A 19,517-nucleotide genomic window follows, 5' to 3' on the forward strand; every position below is an offset into this window, starting at 1 on the left:
TATCTCAAAGCAAGTCTGGGTATGAGAAAATGAAATGCCTTCAATGCTGTATTAATTTTCTTTTGGTAATTTTCAAACATGTTTGGGTTTTTTTTATTCCCCTCAGTTAAGCGAGTTTCTTTTGGAGAGTCTTAGGGGGGCAGCTATGAAAACTGATGTGTTTATCCTCAGATGGTGTACAGAGTGGGCAGTGTTAGTACATATACCCCTTTAATTGCTGTTAATGGGTTACAGTCACGTTAAGGAGCATGGACTGATTAAGCCTCTCTTCTCTCCACCCTCTCTTCCCATGCCCACTTCCTTTCCATTGTCTTTAGTGTTTCTGCTGAGGGAATTTATTTTTTTGTTCTGAACTGTCATGAAAAATTTTTCAGCCCCCATTGCAGACTTAGTCTTATGCCACTGTAATGCAAGGAATAGTTAAACCAATGTAGACATTAAATCCTACAATCATGGGCACAAAATACACCTCTTTTAAGGTGTCTGGTGAATTCTTTGCTACATTAGACCTAAGCAGATGAGGCACTGCATGCCCTTGGCTCCCCTTGGCACTGCAGAATTTAGGTGGGAGAAAGGGGTTAGTGCTTCATGGAACTGGCCTCGTGTACTACCAAATACCAAATTTGCCAGAAAATGTCTTCTCTGCCCTGAGTGCCTCAGACCTCCGTTGCTGTAAGAGTATCATTGTGATGTTTTCATTTTACTTTATTATTAATTATGCAGTAAAATGACCTGAAATGATGCATAGAGAGTGCGTGCGGGTGCGTGCGTGTGCCTATCGATTTTAACAGACTGTAGTACTTGAGTGGAATTACCTGTGCTGAATGAGAGATAAAGTATTGAGGAGATGACTGTCCTGGGGATTCGCCCACCATATCATTCACTTGAATGGTTACAACGGTCTTGCCTTTTCTACATGTGTGTGTATGATGAGAGGGGGGTGGGGCTTCATTTTTGGTCTATAAAATAAAAGTTGCAGCTGCTTTTAACAGAAACAACTCCTTTTTGTGATCCAAACCCCAGACATAGCATTCTCAATTATATGCAAGGTGGCTTGCAGCAGTGCAAGCTCTACTGGTAGATGCATGCAGCCAGTTAAAAAAATCACCCTTGAACCTGCACCTGTGCCACTTGAATACCTCTTTGTTGTTGCACCAATGCAACCAAATTTAATGCTGCATGGTTTTAATACAGCTAACTTAGAGTACTATGCATTTCTGTATATAACTTGACAACACAGCATGAAAACTGCAGTTTCATACTAATACAGTATTTTTAAACAAGTGGAAAGCTTAGTCAGCATCTACATCAGTTCTTTCATCATGAGATAGCACATCAGCATAGAGAACAAAACTTGTTTAATAAAAATATTGTGAAAGGATGTGGTTTTACCTATTGTAACTTTGCTTGAATATGACATATTAGATGTCTGCTGGCTGGATTTGGGAAACTTTTTACTTATTTTTGATTCTTACAGAAGTTATTATATGCTTAAACCTATAAAAAACCAAAAACCCCAACTTTAGTAAATAAGTGTTTAGAAATTGTATATGCTTTTGCCAAAAACACAGTCCTGGAGTTAGGTCCAAAACAATTTATCTATTTTTCCCTTTACTATCATGTAAGAGAAATGTGGAAGCTCCTCATGCTGTCTTGAGGGAGTTAGTGCAGCCTGCAGGAACACCGGTTACAGTACAAGTACGTGAAATCTGTTAGACTAGGGGATTATTTTGGGAAGACTTGAGTTTATATTCTCTTGATACCATCTTGTAGTTACAGAGTACTCTTGCTGGAACAGCTTGACAGCAAGTTTTCTGAATTCTCTCCTGTTCATTCCACCATTCCTGGAGCTTCAAGGTACTGAAAATCACTTCACTGCTGTGGTGGAGGGCACCCTTTCCTGGCACAAACTCTCTTTTTTTCCTTCTGGATGGTCACAGTTGAATTCTTAAGAGTTAACTGCTGTTTACTCTGAACCAAAGATGTTAGAAATGGGGGTGCCTCAACTGTTTTCAGAATGCTCTCAGGCTCTCTTTCCAGTGACAAATGGAGATGCAATTGTCCCACCTGCATAGTATCATCTTCAGATAAGGTAGGTGTTAGTGGTGAAAGGCAATTTCTTGCACTATGACTGCTGTTTGCATACAGCATTCTCTGTAACCAGGCTCCCTTAAAGCCTTTAAAAAGAAAACCTGCAAAGCCCTACAGCCTTCACTCCATGATGCTCTTTTTACTGTTATTCCCCCACACCCCTTAAGAACAGACTCTTGCTCTAATAGTAACATTTCCTGCTTCAAGGTCACCATCGTGGTTGACTAAGGGGAGGCAACAGTCCCACAGTGGTTGCTTGTGCAGTATTGGCTGCTTGTGCAGTATTGGCTGCTTCAGGTGCCAGGAAGTTTAAGGGAGTGGAAAACCTCTGCTACTGAAGGCTTGGAGGACACCCCTAGGGCAAGTGACTGGCTTAGTCTATGCTGTCATCTTTACAAGAGGCCAGCCATAGAGGAATGCCCTATTCTGCCTTATTGCCTAAGTGAAGGTGAGGACACCTGGGTCAGCTTGCCTGCTATTCTTACTGTACTCTCAGTACAGGTATGGTGCATCAATGCTGCTTAACCCAGCTGTGCTTCACAAACTGCCCCATATAACGAATCCCACAGTATTTGCTCTTGCCTCTGAAGTATGCTCTTCCTCTGTTGTGAACACAGAGACTGTAAAATCACTAGAGGAAAACAGTAAGGCATAGCAGTTAGTCTAAATGCTCAGTAATTCCAACACTGTGTTTAAAAATAAGCTTTTATTAAGGAGATTGAGAGTTAGGCACTGTTGAATTTGAAGAACAAAAATAAGTACAGAAATAGAAGTTCCACAACCAGTGCTAATTATTTAACACTACTGAGTGGCTAGAGATTTTCTTGTCACTTAATATTCAGAATGTTTACCCTAAAATACATAGTCTTCCTTGCCCAGTGAGTTTTCCTTTACTTGATTCTACTCTCTATCAGAGATTCCATTATAAGAGGATGTGTTGTGGGCCAACTGGACAATCCAGGCTTGCCTCTACAGCTTCAGGACAGTTCGAATGCTTAAAAAGAAGAAAAAAAGAAAGTGTTACAAATAAGTCCTTTTTCTCCCCTTCTCTCCTCTCCCTTTTATTGAGACATGCTTTAACTTCTATCTCCTGTAAGAATGAAATTATGCTTCTGTCTACAATATTTATTAAACTGAGATAAGCTTTCCTAGCTCATTCTTTTTAGCCTCTTCAGTAGCTAGCTGAGTCCTGATCAAAACCAGTAATATTTGCAGACATTCCTACTTTTGGCTGCTTGGAGAAGTTTAAGTAACTTCCCCAGGACTTGCTCATGTAGAAATAAAGCACTAGAGATGATACAGAAGTTTGTAACTGCAAAAGGGGCTCCACAACTGGATGACACTTGCATAGATGCACTGCTCCAAACTTAAGTACAGTTACTGTTAACTGATTTACCCAAAACAGAAATACATCTGGGATAAAGCAGATGAAGTTATACAGTACATCATTATGGGTTGAGATCAAATACACTGGTTTCTTGAGATAATGCTGGTAACTAGTCAGTCATCTGCAGATGACCCTAAATATGGCTAGACAGCATTGCCTGCATTAGTGCAAATATTCAGGAAAAAGATTTTCTTAACTAGAACATCTTCCAGTTTTTTTTTTTTTCCTGGAAAAACTGGAGGCAGAAACTCCTCCATGATAAATACAAACCCATTGTTTGAATGTTCCACCCCAAGTGAGGAAAAAAAATGACAACATATTAGAAGTTTACCAGGACAATCTAAATAGTTTTAAAACTTACTGAAATACACTATTTAAAAAGAGCAGACTAATAGCTTAATGACTTGTAAAAATGTATTAATGTGAACTCCTCCTCAGTCATTACATTTCTTTTTCTGTGGAGGAATGTTTCAGCAACGTTGAGAGCCTGAGACTGACTTGTCTTCTTCATCAGTTTTACACACTTGTGTATTTCCCTTACACGTTGTTGCTTGCTTTTGACACTCTGCTTGTGTCTTGGCACATACACAGCAGCTCAGAGACAGTGTATTTGTTTAGCTCAGAGTGAGTGTGCACAGTACACATCAGCCCTTTATCCTCCCTGTTTAAGCTGTGGCAGTAGGCAGGGAACCTGTATTTTGACAGTGTCTCATCAAGAAACGTCTTTTATGCCTTTCAATATTATGAATGTTACCTCTTTCCTGTATGCATCAGCTCAAAGGCCTCATTAATTTTGTCAAAAGGCAGGGTGTGAGTCACAAATTCATCAACCTTGATCTTTTTGGACATGTAGTCAGTCACCAGTCTCGGTACGCTGTCTACGCTCTTCCAGCCTGAAAGACAGAAAGCATGCATTTGTTTTTCTCCTTTCCACCCACCTTGGAAAACAGAGGAAGAGAAAAAATACAACCTTTATACAGACACTTGTGTGACAAACATGAAAAGGAACTGAGATCCTTGAAGCGTTTGTCCCTCCTGCTCTAGGCAGGCAGTAGGGAATGCAAGAGGACAGCTAGGTTGGCAAGAGCAGGCATTACCACACACGTAAGTGTGCTAACCTTTCACTAGGTACTTCAGCATTCAACACCACCAGCAGCCCTCACCTAGGAAAGCATGCATGAGGCATCTCTATCAGCCCCTCTATGTATCTTTATAACTCAGATAAGTTTTGTGTTACTTGGAACAATGTCAGTGCAGTAACACCCCCAAGTCAATACTCCATGACCTTGAGCAATTACCAAATCCTCAAGTTATTGGTAGCTGTAAGAGCCTGAACATGTTTTTGCTTGGCAGCAGAAAATGTGCATCAAGTAAAAAAAACTCTTCATAGCACATGCCCATGTCAGCCCCACCATTTGCTTACCAATTAAGCAACACAAACATGTTCACATGAGTTCCCATCTCCCAAAAACTAGGTCTTTCACTGGACTAAATTTACCACCAACAGAAGGTTTTGCTCAAACGATCCCTCCATACCACTCTTAGTACTGAATAGCATGTAATATATTATCTCTTCAAAATAGTGGGCTATCACATCAATGTGTATATCTGTAGCTTGTCTGTGGGAATGTCAGATTTCAAAGTCTTTATCTTAAAAGTCAACACAGCATTTATGAACAGCCCATCACATTTCATGCACAAGCAAGGCAGGGTGCTCTTCCCAGCTTTAACCCACAGTAAGCTATTTTTATCCCTACACCAAAAGAGAGTTACCTCCAAACGCAGTCCCTTTCCATGTCCGCCCAGTCACTAGCTGGAATGGCCGTGTGGAGATCTCCTGACCAGCAGCAGCTACTCCAACTATCACACTGACTCCCCAGCCTTTGTGGCAGGCTTCCAAGGCAGACCTCTTCACAGATGCAGGGAACAAAGCAGAGCGTTTATTGTAAAGGTTTATGCTGCCTAGACTGGCACAGGCTGCACTTCTTCCCCAGCTCCCCAGTTAACGAGTCACCACACTAGTACTTAAGGAATAATAAATACATTGAAAGTTACATTAAATTCTCCATTGCTTCAGACTCCTTATACTGTTGAAGATTCATTTTGCTCTTTTTATATCTAGAGAAGTCACTCTGATCTCCCTCTGGGAGTTGGAATAAACTCTTAATTGTTGTAGACCATATCACTGTCAGTTCAGAATGCTGTTGCAGTTCCTGACAAACTAGCCTTACATTCACTAATACTTCTACATTTCCACAGGTTAAATTATTTATTTCAGGAATCAGGGAAATACTGAGTAGTCCTTGAGATTCTACTGTTCACCGAACAATATTTTATGTGGATTTTGATAGTTTTTAAACTGTCACCAGATGGAAACTCAGGATTTCAAAGAACTCGTGCTAAGGAAAAAAGTTCATAAATTATAAGCGTCATTTTCAACCTAAGCAGCAGCATCTGCTTTCATTACATCACTAGGACTGGATGTGAACTAGCCTTAACAAGAGTGCAGCTCCTTTTGCTGTTTAGCTAAACAAGTAAGGGACAGCTAGCTATCCTCTCCCTCTACATATTACCGTTATGGAAATACTCACCATGACTCCAACATTACCAATGCACTCAAATGAGTAGTCCACACCACCATCGGTCATCTCAACCAGCACCTCCTGTATGGGCTTCTTGAAGTCTTGAGGGTTAATGCATTCAGTAGCTCCAAACTCTTTGGCTTTGGCATACTTATCCTTGTTAAGGTCGATACCAATGATCCGGGATGCTCCTGCTGTTTTACAGCCCATAATAACTGCCAGCCCAACTCCTCCCAAACCAAAGACAGCACACGTAGAGCCAGGTTCCACCTGGGAATTAGAAAAGAGCCATGAGCAACACAGAGAAAATTCATCCTTCCACATGAGTGGGAAACAGACTTTAAGGAGCCTCTTATGAAGGAACGATGGAAGCAAATATATACAGCTATGAGACTTACTACTTATCTAAGGGAAACTAGACAGAAATTTCATCCAAAAGCTCTTTAGGTACTAAGCTTATCTTTTTGCCAGAAGACCTGAATCCTGTAACTTGTCCTAGACTCATGCATACTCACCTACCAGCTCTGTCTCACCCTGAGCTTCAAACTACCAGAATGAGTTCCAACAAGATGAGACAAACTAGAAAATCAATTTCTATACAGCTGGCATCAAAAGGGATGCACAATCTTCTGCCTCATTTCCTCTCAAGGGCAACAGGTTCTTCTTAGCCTGATCTGGCCTTCATGGAGAAGTTAGAAATTTTTAGCTAGACTCCAGCAGTTAAAGATGAAGAAACTGAAGTTTGGTGCATCAGGTTGACAGTCTTAATCTGGTTCCCAGATTATCTGTGCAATTTGGCTCAGGTCTTGTTACAGAGAAAAGCCAGAGGCAACCACAGCCTTTACCTTAGCAGTGTTAACAGCAGCCCCGTAGCCAGTAGAGATGCCGCAACCCAGCAGGCACACTTTATCAAGAGGTGCTGCAGGATCTATCTTGGCTACTGAGATGTCAGCCACCACAGTATACTCAGAGAAGGTGCTAGTCCCCATGAAGTGGTAAATCTGCTTTCCTTTGCAGGTGAATCTGCTGGTACCATCAGGCATGAGTCCTTTCCCTTGGGTGATTCTTATGGCAAAGAGAGGAAAGAACAGTCAGAGGCTTCAGCATTGAATATTCCCATCAGACAGTATTGATTAAGCAGCACAGAGATGCACTTGAATATTTGCACCATTATTTTTCATTCTAGTAAACCCAGGTGTTCACAAAAATTAGATGCTGAATTCCTACAGCTTCAGGCTGTTAATTCTTCCATAGAAGCACTGAAAGAAATGGAGCTTTATCAACATGCTAACTGCTTTTGCCACAGTAGCACACTCCCATTTTCACCTCCTTCAGTACACTTCCCTTCCGCAGCATGTCAGTCACATCACTGGGTGTTCTTGGTTAGTTTTTTTTAGTTTTTTTTTAAAAAATACAAATTTAGCTGGGAAGCAGGTGCTAGGCGGAAAAAAAAAAAAAGAATTTTCTGTCTAACTCTGTACCACTGAACTTCAGCATTCAGTCCAAGACCTAAATTCCCTAATGTGTTTCCATCAAGTATGCCTTAAATGTGGAGTCAGAGCATTTTTTTTTCAAAGCTGTGGACACAAGCTAGCAGTTTACACCTTCATATACAGGAAGAAAAAAAAAGAGAAACAGATTTCTTCAAGGGCAGAAAAGAGATTTTAAGGAAGAATAGAAAGTGGCACATAACTGACTTCCTATAAAACATGTAATTTAGAAGTCATTAAATGACACATCATGAGATTTATTCTTTGAAGATAGCGCCTGTCAATTACTTCTGATAACTACAACAGGTATACATTGAGCAAATACTGTACTGTGTGTCAAGATAAAAAGCATACAGACCTTATCTTCTGGCACAGATTTGTTTTGGGATTCTTACAGAATTTGCATTCTCCACACTGGGGGATGTATAGAGGGATAACAGTGTCCCCTAAGAAAAAAAGAAAAAATATGCTGTGGCTAGTTATCAAGTCAAAGCTTGTATTCATTTAAAACCTTCTTTGTGTATTAAAAACTGCCCACAGTATACAGTAACATTGTTTTTAGAGAAAAACATGTCTATTTTTCTCATGTCTGAGCACACAGCCAATCAGAAGTTCATCATTCCTGAACAAATAAGAATGTTACTGTACAACAAAACAACCCGAAAACAACAGTGAACACCATGAAACATTTTAAGCAGCTTTAATTTAAACAGCCAGTAAAAACTATCATTCAGGGAAAAAAACAAACAAACAAACAAAAAAATAATCAATGCCCAAAAAATCCTCTATACTGATAGAATTTCAAGTAAAATTGGTGTGCTGGGCTCCTCCTTCAACCTTTAAACTAAGAGCACATTGAAGAGATTAGTGTTGTACCTTGCAGAGATGAAAAATCTAGACAGGCATACACTGTGGAGTAAGATGTTGCATTAACTCCTGCAACAGAGCATTTCAGTGGTCTGATTTGACAGCGGCCCTTGCAGTAAAGAAAGAAGACTTCTTCTAAAGAAAGAAGACTTGTAAGGTATCTTCTTACCCGGCTTTACTTTTGTTACTCCCTCCCCAACACTCTCAACAATTCCTGCTCCTTCATGACCCAAGATCACAGGGAAACATCCCTCAGGATCAGCACCACTCAGAGTGTAGGCATCAGTGTGACACACAGCGGTGGCAACGATCTGTGAAGAAACATACAGTCTGAGGCACCCCAGAGAGCAGAACAGTAGCACAGGTCTACACAGGAAATCAGAACACTTGGAGGGGGAACAACTCTGCCAACCCTGGTAGCATGTGGGAAGCAGCCAATGTATTTTCACTCCTGGCAAGGCACGCTGGCAGTAAAGCAAAGCTCTTTTTTTTTGTGCTCTGAAAAAGTAAAGTCACAACTGCACCATCTCATTTCCATCAACTAAATTCTGAAGTTGAAATAGGTAGAAGAGGACATCTGTTATCCTAAAGCCAGAAATCAGTACTCCAAGTCATGTCCAAAGTAGGCTGGCACCTCAACTTTAAAGTAAGTTAGTCTCTCAAAGGTAAAATGACCAGAGACCACACTGTACTGCATAGATCCAGTTTAAGTCTTTAAGCACCACGCAGAGACCCTTTCTGCAGAGGTAAATTTCACCTTAATGTATACTTTTTGGCAGGTAGGGACTGCTGGAAGGTCCTGATCTAATTGGAAGCTTGGGTATGGGAAATCCAAGAGCCCAATAGCAGCTGAGCCACCAGCAACTTCTGGCCTGACTGAAATAAAATCCAGCATGTCACACAGCTGCAACAGGTCACAAGCTGCTGCCCTTCAAACAGGATCAAAGGTGTTCCTAGCTCAGATGTTTTGTGGGAGCTCAGTCTCTAACAAATGGAATCAATCCCCAAGACTAGCCTTGATCTCTAGACTAGACTTCTAAATGAGCCCAGTAGAAATTGAATGTGTTTTTCTTAAACAAAAGGTCTTAAATAGCCAGCTGAGAACCAATGAAGGAACTAATGCCATCCATTCAACATTTCTTCTGTTGGTAAACAAACTGTTCAGCTTTAATACTTAGTTTCCCAAAACACAATGCATGCAGATAATGATCAGTTTAATTACCTTGATTCGAACTTCATGAGCTTTTGGTGGAGCAACCTCCACCTCCTCAATAGAGAGAGGTTTACCTGCCTCCCAGGCAACAGCAGCCTTGCACTTAATAACCTAAAAAACAACAACAAAAAAGAAGACATCTGTTGCATGGCTCATTTAAAATAACTCTCCTTCAGCCAAGTGAGAAAATGAGAGAAATGCTACAGGCTTTTGGAAAGAATTCCAGATCTGAAATTCCTAATTTCAACACAAAGGCTTAATTGCCCTACATTTGCTTTCAGGAAGCTAAATGAACCAAGACCTGAAACGTTAATGTCATTTTCTTACTGGGAAACAAATAAAATAAATCCAGGAGTGCTTACAAGATACTCAAATACTGAAGTGAAATAAGTGACAAGAACAGAAGGGCTGCATAATAAAAATGCAATTTTTATGTTTAAAATAAGAGACTGGCATTCATTTGGAATGTCTCTCTCAAGCACAGAGGGTTTGCAGTTAAAAAAACTTCAGAAAGCAAACAGGAGGTCACATAATGGTGAGGACAGCTTCTCAGTAAGAATTCTGGCAAGTAGATGCATGTGCATGCAGCTGACATGCAAAGCCCTTCAGTGATGCACAAGGACCAGACAGATTTTTCGGTTACTGTCAGCAAGTTGCTGTGTAGTAACACCTCTACAGAGCCTGTGTGGATTGCTGTAGCAGGATGAATCCTGCTCTGCAGCCACACCTATGCATCCCAGGAAGCCAAACAGTGCAAAGCCTGGATGAAAGAGCGGGATTTGGTGATTTGTAAGCCAAAACCTATCAACAGGTACCTATACACAACTGACTGAGGAAATAAGCAAGCTTTAGGGCTACACAATCCAGAGCAGCTGCCAGTGCTGCAAGGGAAAGCATCTGGCATACCCTTAGATGTCAGTTTCACCAGGCATGACACTGGGTCTGTCCCTCAGGGTAAAAGAAATCTGAATTCTGCATTCTGACAGACACATCTTTCAGTAAGTGTGATAGGCAGAGCTTCCTGCAGGATACACAGACAAGTCAGAAGTCAAATTCAAGACCATATCCACACAGAAGTTGAGAAGGAATGCTGCCACAGACTAGACTGCTCTGGAACAGGACCCTTCACAAGCTCCTCCAGAAGAGCACCCATGTATTCCTGGAGTAATTCTGGCATTCTAGACGTGCTCTTTTTTCTCCTATGCAAACAAGTTCTAAGCCCTTGCTGTGACAATTGGAAATACGAATTTCACAGCACCCACTATAAACTAGTGTAAGAAAATGACATTTTTGTGTGTTTCCATGGGATCACTGAAAGGGGGTTACTGAAAAACCTGAAGGCCAGCACAGTCATCCAGCCTTTTAGAATTTCTTTCCCTGGAAAAAGTAACAGCACCCAGACCACTTGTTGAGCCTGGCAGGTCTGATTCATCATCTGCACGCACAGGAGAAAATAAGGGGTAGTTTATAGTTTTCTGTAGTATTATTATACAATAAACAGCACCTGACTTTGCCAGAATTGGTTTACACCCTTGCTGCACCTGAAATAGTGGACCTGCAAATGCTTACCTTGGCTTAAACTTGCTAAAATAAATACTGCCAGCCCTAAAAAGCCTGAAGGTTTATAACAGAAAACAGGGCCCCATTCTTGCCATTGGCAGGGGCCTAGATTGTACAGAAACACCCTTAACCTAGAACGATGAATTCCCCTTGCCCTGCTTTTTATTGCCAGGGTAAATATTGTATAAAGGCACCAAATGTGGCACAGTAACTAACTGTAGAGTCATGGTATGGCCATTCAGTCATAATCTGTAAAGGTACCAAACATTTTGCCAGAAAAATTTAAATTCAAAGTTCAAGAGGGACCATTGTTCTGTAAATTATTTACTGGTTTTCAATCCATCCCTCATCCTCCCCTCATGAAGTCACTAGTTCTTGCACAGGAGACTGAAATGTGAACTTCCTGAAATGTGAACTTCCATAAGCTTAACTAAGTACAGGATCAAGATGGGAGGGGAGAATCCTTAGTGGATAAATTCTGATCTTCCTAAAAGAAACATTACACATCTAGAAGCATACTTTGAAGTTACAGCCTCCCATTCAGAACCTCTTAAAGCAGCAGCTGGCTATTGCAATTGCAGGCAGCCATAAAGACCCCTTTCAGAGTCCCATCTTCTGACCTGTCTATATCCCAAGCCTTCTGCTGTTGCTTCGCTGAAAAGCTTGAAGCCAAAACCTGGAAAAATTCTTCATTTTCTCCCTTAAGGAACACAACTGTCAAGTTGCTTGCAGCTACCCACACATTCAGCTACCTCATTCAGGATGAGATGGGGCTCTCAGCAACGACAGGAGCTCCAAAACTGCTGCTGGCCCAGGCGAGCCTTTGCCACCTGGACAAGTCAGACTGGCCGGTCTGCTCAGAGCTCCGGCGACCGTGGCACTCTGAAAGCGACGCAGCAAGCTCGGCAGGCCACTGCTCTGAGCACAAGCAGGGTCCAGCTGTGTTGAAGTGCCGCTGCTGGAGCACGGCCTCAAGGACCGCTCTTGCTGCACGGTGGCATCTTTCCAAGCACGCTCCTTCTTTCTTCTCCCACGTAAGTCACGGGGCAAAAACACCAACCACAGGGCGAAGTGAGCTTAACTACTCCCCCTCAACCGGCAGCGCGCCCCTTGCCGCCCTGGGGCACCCGAGCGTGCTCCGAGGGGCCAGTCTCCCCAGGTCCCCTCTTTTCCCCTTCCTGCAAGCCGAAGCCCCGTCGCGCCTGTGCGGAGCCCAGCGGAACCGCGCGAGCTGAAGGAATCCCTTCCAGCGCCGGGACTACCCGCCGGGCCAAGCGCAGCAGCGGAACCCCGAGACGCAGAAGCCCGGCGCGGGGCAGAGCGCAAAGCGCGGCGGGGAGCGCCGCGCGTACCCGTCTCCGTTCCCAAGCCCGCAAGCGCGCGCGGCAGCCGCCTCTCCCGCCCCAGTAACGGCACGGACTGGCGCACCCCGGCCTTGCCTAGCGCCGCGGCGCTCCAGCGGGAGCGAACAAACCGACGAGGGCCCGCAACCCCCGGCCCCGTAAAGCCCCCCAGCGCGTCCGGCCACCAGCGCCGCGGCCGTGGGGCGCGGAGCAGGGCAGGGCTCGCCCGCCTCCCCCAGGCAGGAGCCTCCGCGCGCCCCGGGGAACCTCCCGTGCGCCCAGCGCCGCCGCGGAACGTGCGCGCAGCCCCGCTCACCCCGCTTGCCATCGCTCCCGGCTACCGCGGCCCAGCGGAAGGGGAGGGAAGCCCCGCCTCTGCCCCGCATGCGCGCTGCAGCCCCTGGCACGGAGGAAGCGGCGGCTTTTGTGGGGCGGGGGGTGGCTGCGGGATGGGCTGGGGTGGGTGGGTGCGAGCGCCCGCTGGGGGTGGTGAGCCCCCTGCAGCGCTTTTGCCCCCGCAGAGCCCCCGGCGGGCCGATCCGTGTGCTTGCTGGCGGTACGCGCCGCCTCGTCTCGCCTCGCCTCGCCGTGGCTGGCTTTGTGGCTTCCGACGGCGGCTTCGACGTGTTACAGCGCAGCCCCGGCCGGCCGGCGGGCAGGTGTACGGCATTATGCATGTGAATGGCCCCGTTGCCCTGGGTAAGGGTTCTGCCCCGCCGAGCCTGCCGGCACCAGGTCATCAGCTGGGCAGGGGGTTGTAAGTGACCCTTCTGCGCGGCTCCCCCAAGGCCACGGTGTGTGCACGGACCTGTGTTCCCTCGGGGTCCCCCCACACAGGGCCTTTGAAGCAAAGGAGTTACTGCTACACGATGGGACCGTTAACCTGCTCACACTGTGGCTTCTGAAGAGCCTTGCTTAATAAATAACCTAAAAATAAACATATAATAACATACATATGCTGACTGGGAGGAGAGCTCCTTGAGAACAGCCCTGCTGAGAAGGACCTGGGGGTTCTGGTGGGTGAGAAATTTAACACGAGCCAGGACTCTGGTCCTGCAGCTCTGAAGACCAATGGTACCCTGGGCTCCATCAGAAGAAGGGTGGCCAGCAGGGACAGGGAGGTGATTGTCCCTCTCTACTCTGCCCTCGTGAGGCCCCATCTGGAGTCCTGTGTCCAGATCTGGGGCCCCCAATACAAGAAAGATGTGGAACTGTTGGAGAGGGTTCAGAGGAGGCCACGAAGTTGATTAGAGGGCTGGAGCACCTCCCCTATTAAGAGAGGTTGGGGGAGCTGGGCTTGTTCAGCCTGGAGAAGAGAAGGCTGCGGGGGGACCTCATTGCAGCCTTCCAGTACCTGAAGGGAACATACAAACAGGAGGGGAATCAACTTTTTAAAAGGGGAGACAATGGCAGGACAAGGGGGAATGGATTGAAGCTAAAGGAGGGAAGGTTTAAATTAGATATTAGGGGGGGAGTTCTTTACAGAGGGAGTGGTGAGGTGCTGGAACAGGCTGCCCAGAGAGGTGGTGGATGCCCCGTCCCTGGAAGTATTCAAGGCCAGGTTGGATGGGGCCCTGGGCAACCTTGTGTAGATCCAGGCCTGGAGGTTGGGTCCCTGCCTGTGGCAGGGGGGTTGGAGCTCTATGATCCTTGGGGTCCCTTCCAACCCAGACCATTCTATGATTCTATGATAACTAAAATGACAAACACAACCTGTGGGCTCAGGAAAGCTGATACCTAGCTGGAAGGTAACTGGAGCAATGGAAGTGCTATTTAGGTTTCAGGCGTGGTGAGAGGTGTTGAGAAGGAATGAAATGGCCTTCTTGAGGCTTTCCACTAAGTACTTCAGTTTGTGCTTGCTGTCACTAAAACCATGGTTGAAATCAAAGCGGGCTTTGTCCATTTCCTTGGTTAAATTCAGCTCTGCCGGGCTCTGCTGTAAATTTCAGGCTTCTGATCACCTCTGGGTTTGTGAGTGCTTCCGAAAGGGCTCAGAATGTTTCTTGTTTAGCTAAACTTCCCTGTAGCTCAGGTGTTGTTATTATCTGACATTCTGGAAACTGCAGGTATGATTCTGGTAGGCAAAACCACAAATACAAAAAGTCGTAACTCCATAATGCTCATTGTCCAATTTCAGACATTAAAGCAGTCAGGGAGGTCTTGGGGGGGGGGGGGGTTGGTAGGGTTTTTTTTTTTGTTATTTTTTCTTCTTCATGTTTCTTTCCCTTGTAGTTTTGTGACACTGCCTCCAGTGTTGCTGAGTGCTGTTGGAAGCCCCTGGACATGGTGAGTGGGTTTGCAACTTTTTCTGTTCTCAGTATCATGCACATAAGTCAGGTTATCACACTGTGATCTTGACTGAACTATCTACGCTTTGTCATGTGTGTTACAGGTTTATATGGGAAAGCTCTATAGGTGAGGCCTCCTGGTGCTACTGTGGTTTTTACATTGGGTTGGTTTTGGTGTGTTGTTCTAACAGATGTTATGTGTTAATCAGAAACATCAGTTTGAACTGAGAAAAGAGGAGGGCTTGGAAATGCTGTGAACATGTGGGAGAGAGGCCTGGCAATCACTTTTTTGCTTGGAGGATGTTTTCTGTTCCATTTTCCAAGTGAGAGAATAGCCCAAACCAGCTAGGGATCTGTATTACCTCTTTCTCTCTTGAAATGGTGTTATTGTGCTCATTCTGGATGCGTTAATTTTTAGTGAGGGTTTTCTGTACCTTAGTTTGACCTTGAAGTACAAGAAGACACAGGGCAAGAAGTCACTTGCAAGCTTGGCAGCCAGTATATGCTGAAAACAGTGCAAGTGATCTGACAGGGTTCTCATCCTGGGGCAGTCTGAGTGCGGGGGCAGACACTGCCCATGTGCCAGGTGATGGTTAGGTGCTGTACCTGCTGGCTGCATCCCCACACACCAGAGAACAGGCTGGGGCAGACACTGACATGCCTGCCCATAGGGGAAACTGAAATGCATTCACACAAACGTTACCTGCTTTCTTTTCCCCAAACAGAAATGCTGCTAGATTGACCCAGAGATAATTTTCCTCCTATTAATACACTTTCCTGAATAAAACCAGTGTAATTTAAGCAGCTTTAATAGATATATTTCCTTATATAAAGTGGATACGAGTGTTCCTTTTGCTGCACTGTGCACTTGCTGCTTGCTTATGAGCAGATAACATCATTGTCCATGAGAATGATTTGGTCTGTGTATTCAGCATTGGCATCATTTCCATACCTCAGGCGCTAATAATCACAGTCTCTCTCTTCCTTTCCTGGAGAACATGATCCATGGGGAAGATGGGGGGAACACCTTCACCATCACTTTTTTCTTTGGGCTAGTCACACCATCTCACGAGAGTTATGCACCCTGATGAGCTAGGAGATGAGGATGAGGTGGCGTTCCGCGGAGCTGGCAGCGGCACACGCGTGTGCCCGCGCACGCCTCTGTGCACAGGGCAAACCCGGGGCACGGGGGTCTGCTGCTGGCAGGTGCCCGAGCTGTGCGGAGGTGCAGGAGCGGGCAGGCAGCGTGCAGGGAGCGGTGGCGGGGTACCACCAGGTGTCACTGCCGGGATAACCCATCTCGCCAGGGCTTGCACCGCCTTTCACTTCGCAACACTTCGAAGTGATGGGTAAAGCGCAGGTTACAGTTGACGCGAGGCAGAGTTATTTTACAGCCATCAAATTTCGTGTCATCCAGGTTTAGATGTTTTTTTTCAGAAGTGGAAACCAAACGTTTCTGTGAAATTAGCAAAGCTTAACAAGTAACCCCTGATGGTACAGATGGAAGAGGTGGTTTGCTTCTAACTTACCAACAGCTTTTTGGTTTTGGCTTGTTTTTTCCTCAGTCCTGCACAAATCTACTTAGGGGTTGATACTTATTAGAGAGTTATTAGGCTATTGATTACTTTTTTTGAGACTTGTGGCAAGTATAAAACTAAGGCTGTGCAGATGCATATGCAGCCTTAAAGAAACATTGTTCGTTGGGAGGGAGTTGTAGTGTTTTCCAGATTGGAAAGCACTAGAACTCAATTAAACCATTTAACGAGTTATTTTGGTGTTACTTCATTACCGTAGTCTTTATGGTTTATGTCTAAAAAGTAATTAGGAGAATTATAGGTAACTTGTTTAGTAGGGCAAAGTGAGTCCTATGTGCAGAAGTTATTGTAAATTGGCAAGCCAGAGGGAATTTGTTAACCTTCGATAACTCGTTTGTGAGTTTGTGATATGCTGTGTAGTTGCTGATTGTGCTGAGGGGTTTCCAGAAGTTCAAAGGGCTGTGGATAAGAGTTGCTCAAAAGAAGTCAAAAGGCATTGTAGTGTTATGGGTCCAATGTTCAGCAGCAGGATAGGGGTCTGTTTAGCGGGATGACCTGTGCGCAGCGGCAGTCCTGTTCTCTGGGGAAGCTTTTGCACAGTTGTGCCATAATATTTGGTAATATTTGATGATGGAAATATGTTAAAAGTACAGCAACATTTGCAATAATGAAAACAGATCCATGTGTGTGTGTGTAAATTTTGTGAGATAATAAGAAAGTTATCTACTATTTTATATAATATGCTTCAAATAATATAGCACTTGCTACTGTCCCTTATTATCTTTCAATGCTAACCATTCCATATCTGAGCTGAACTTTCTTAAATATTAATTCTTAATGTATATTTATTAAATATTACATATTAAAGATGAAATAAAATTGTTAAATAATGTGACCAGACAAAAATACAGCTTAAGTTCATGTGGGACTCTTCAAAAATTTGAGATCAGTCCTTAGAAAATGAGGACGATTTAATTGCTGCAACAAAAAAAATCAACCACTTAAAAATTTGTTTTAAACTTAAGGCAAAAAACCCAACCCAGAAACACATTGGAATATGGAACTTGGATATGTATAGTATTCCCTTACTGTCCTTAGACATTCACGTTGCATTGGAGCGTCAGGAAATCCTATCACTGTGGGCTGTTCATTGCTCTCCTTTGGCAGGCTGTGAACAAGACAATTTAACTGGTTGGCTCAGCAGCTTTTTTGTAGCCAGCATGTACTGGTATTTCATGTCTCTTAGGACATGTCTTGCCTCTGGCATTGAGTTTATAGCCCACAAACTGTTTGTAGAAAAGCCTTTCAAGTGTGTAATACTAGTTTTTCCTTAAAATGTCCGTGTGATGTTCTCTTCCATCAAAGTTGCAAACCCAACGCTGATGTGAAGATGATGCAGGTTGCAGGATTGCTGGTTGCCCTGCTTGCAGGTGCGAAGTGCCATGGGTAGCTGGCACCACTGCAAAGCATTCAAGGTGCATAGAATGGGATCCTGTTGCTGTGCAGCTCTGAGTATACCTTAAGAAAGGATGTGGATTTTTCATATCCAATTAATAGAGGGACAATAAGAGAAAACTTGGATACCGGCGGGCATGGATTTAATGATTAACTTTTTAATGACAGATACTGTGTATCTGCGTTCAACAGGTTTTTTTCTACCCTGACTTGCTGTATGTGTTCACATATCAGACAAGTTTTAATAAGTAATCTGTTAGGTCAGGTAGGCACAGGCTTTTGCCTTCATTTTGGTAGTCGGGTTCTGTCCCCCTTTATGTGTTCTGTTCATTTCCTGTCTGCACTGAAATGATTATATAGAAATCACTATGGTGAATAGATTCTGAAGTGTACTTATGAGGGCTAAGTACAAATCTTATCCTTTCCCCTGTCTGCAGTGGTTCAAATCCTTCAATATTTTTAAATTAAAAGACAAAAGGTATATATTAATGCCATTATTCCATGCTAATATTTTGTCTTCAGTGTAGCTGGGCACCAGTTTGAGAGGCAATCTTTGCATTTCTACTGTGAAGAACAAGCTAGATCCTACCTCAGCAGGTACAGCTTTGCATTTGTTGGCAAGATAACTGATTATTCTTTAATTTCCATTAGGACAAGAATACTGTGTACCTCACAGAAAATGGAAGGGGGAGGAGGCAAATGAGGTATGGAGAGTTAGATCCACCCTGATGTACTATATACTGAAGAGGTATAACAAAAGTATTGATAAAAGTCTATTAAACATGTACAATTGATTCTATTCATCTTAGTGAAGGAAAATGTCTGAGGGAAAAAAAAATATGTTAGAGAATAGGAATCTTAACAGTAGTTGCTAATTTTGAGTCTGCTGTGATAGAATCCTAGTATTCTTCTTCTTAGGGCTACAAAGATGATTAAAGGCCGGGAGCATCTTCCCTACAAGGAAAGGCTGAATGAATTGGGGGTGTTCAGCCTTGAGAAAAGAAGACTGAGAGGGGATCTTATTAATGTTTATAAATAGCTTAAGTGTGGGAGACGGGGAAATGGCCCAGCCCCTTTTCAGTGGTCTGTGGAGACAGGACAAGGGGCAATGGCTGCAAGTTGGAACATAGGAAGTTCCACACCCAGGTGCAGAAGAACTTTTTCACAGTGAGGGTGACAGAGCCCTGGGACAGGCTGCCCAGGGGGGTTGTGGAGTCTCCCTCTCTAGAGATATTCCAGGCCCATCTGGACACCGACCTGTGCGATATGTCCTAGGGAGCTGCTTTGGCAGGGGGGTTGGATCGGATGATCTCTTGAGGTCCCTTCCAACCCCTACAATTCTGTGATTCTGTGATACTAAAATATCTCCAGTTGGAAGGGACCTGTAAGAATCGCATCCTTGGATTTCCTTTTTTTGCACCGAACGAATTCAGTTGCCAGACCAGCTGTGATCCTGGAAGCTCCTATAGAATTGCACTAATGCAATGTAAGGAGAAATTTTGCTTTTTACTTTCTGAAAGTCTAGGTACAGTACCTCTAGCACCTATATTTACATATTGCGGGATGCGAATGCAATTGTAATTTCTCTTCCTGGTTCCAATTTGTAAATTTATCTAACATTGTTATCAAGAACAAAACTAGACCAGGAGAAAAAACACCAGACTGAGCTCAGGAGGCCAGAGGACATGATGTAATGGGATAAGAAA

General features: G+C 44.1%; 1 protein-coding gene across 1 annotated transcript; it reads right to left on the reverse strand.

Moving 5' to 3' along the window:
- Positions 1–2,777: 2,777 nt before the first annotated feature.
- LOC311191698 (alcohol dehydrogenase class-3) lies at positions 2,778–12,885 on the reverse strand. Its single transcript, XM_084263959.1, has 9 exons — positions 12,850–12,885; positions 9,640–9,741; positions 8,587–8,728; positions 7,909–7,996; positions 6,906–7,125; positions 6,070–6,330; positions 5,252–5,387; positions 4,233–4,371; positions 2,778–3,085 (listed from the first exon to the last, which is right to left on the reverse strand). Exons 1-9 carry the CDS (start codon positions 12,859–12,861, stop codon positions 3,061–3,063), a joined length of 1,125 nt encoding a protein of 374 aa, XP_084120085.1. The 5' UTR covers positions 12,862–12,885; the 3' UTR covers positions 2,778–3,060.
- Positions 12,886–19,517: the final 6,632 nt, after the last annotated feature.

Source organism: Gallinula chloropus (genome assembly GCF_964237585.1).
Source record: "Gallinula chloropus genome assembly, chromosome: 4".
Classification (NCBI taxonomy): domain Eukaryota; kingdom Metazoa; phylum Chordata; class Aves; order Gruiformes; family Rallidae; genus Gallinula; species Gallinula chloropus.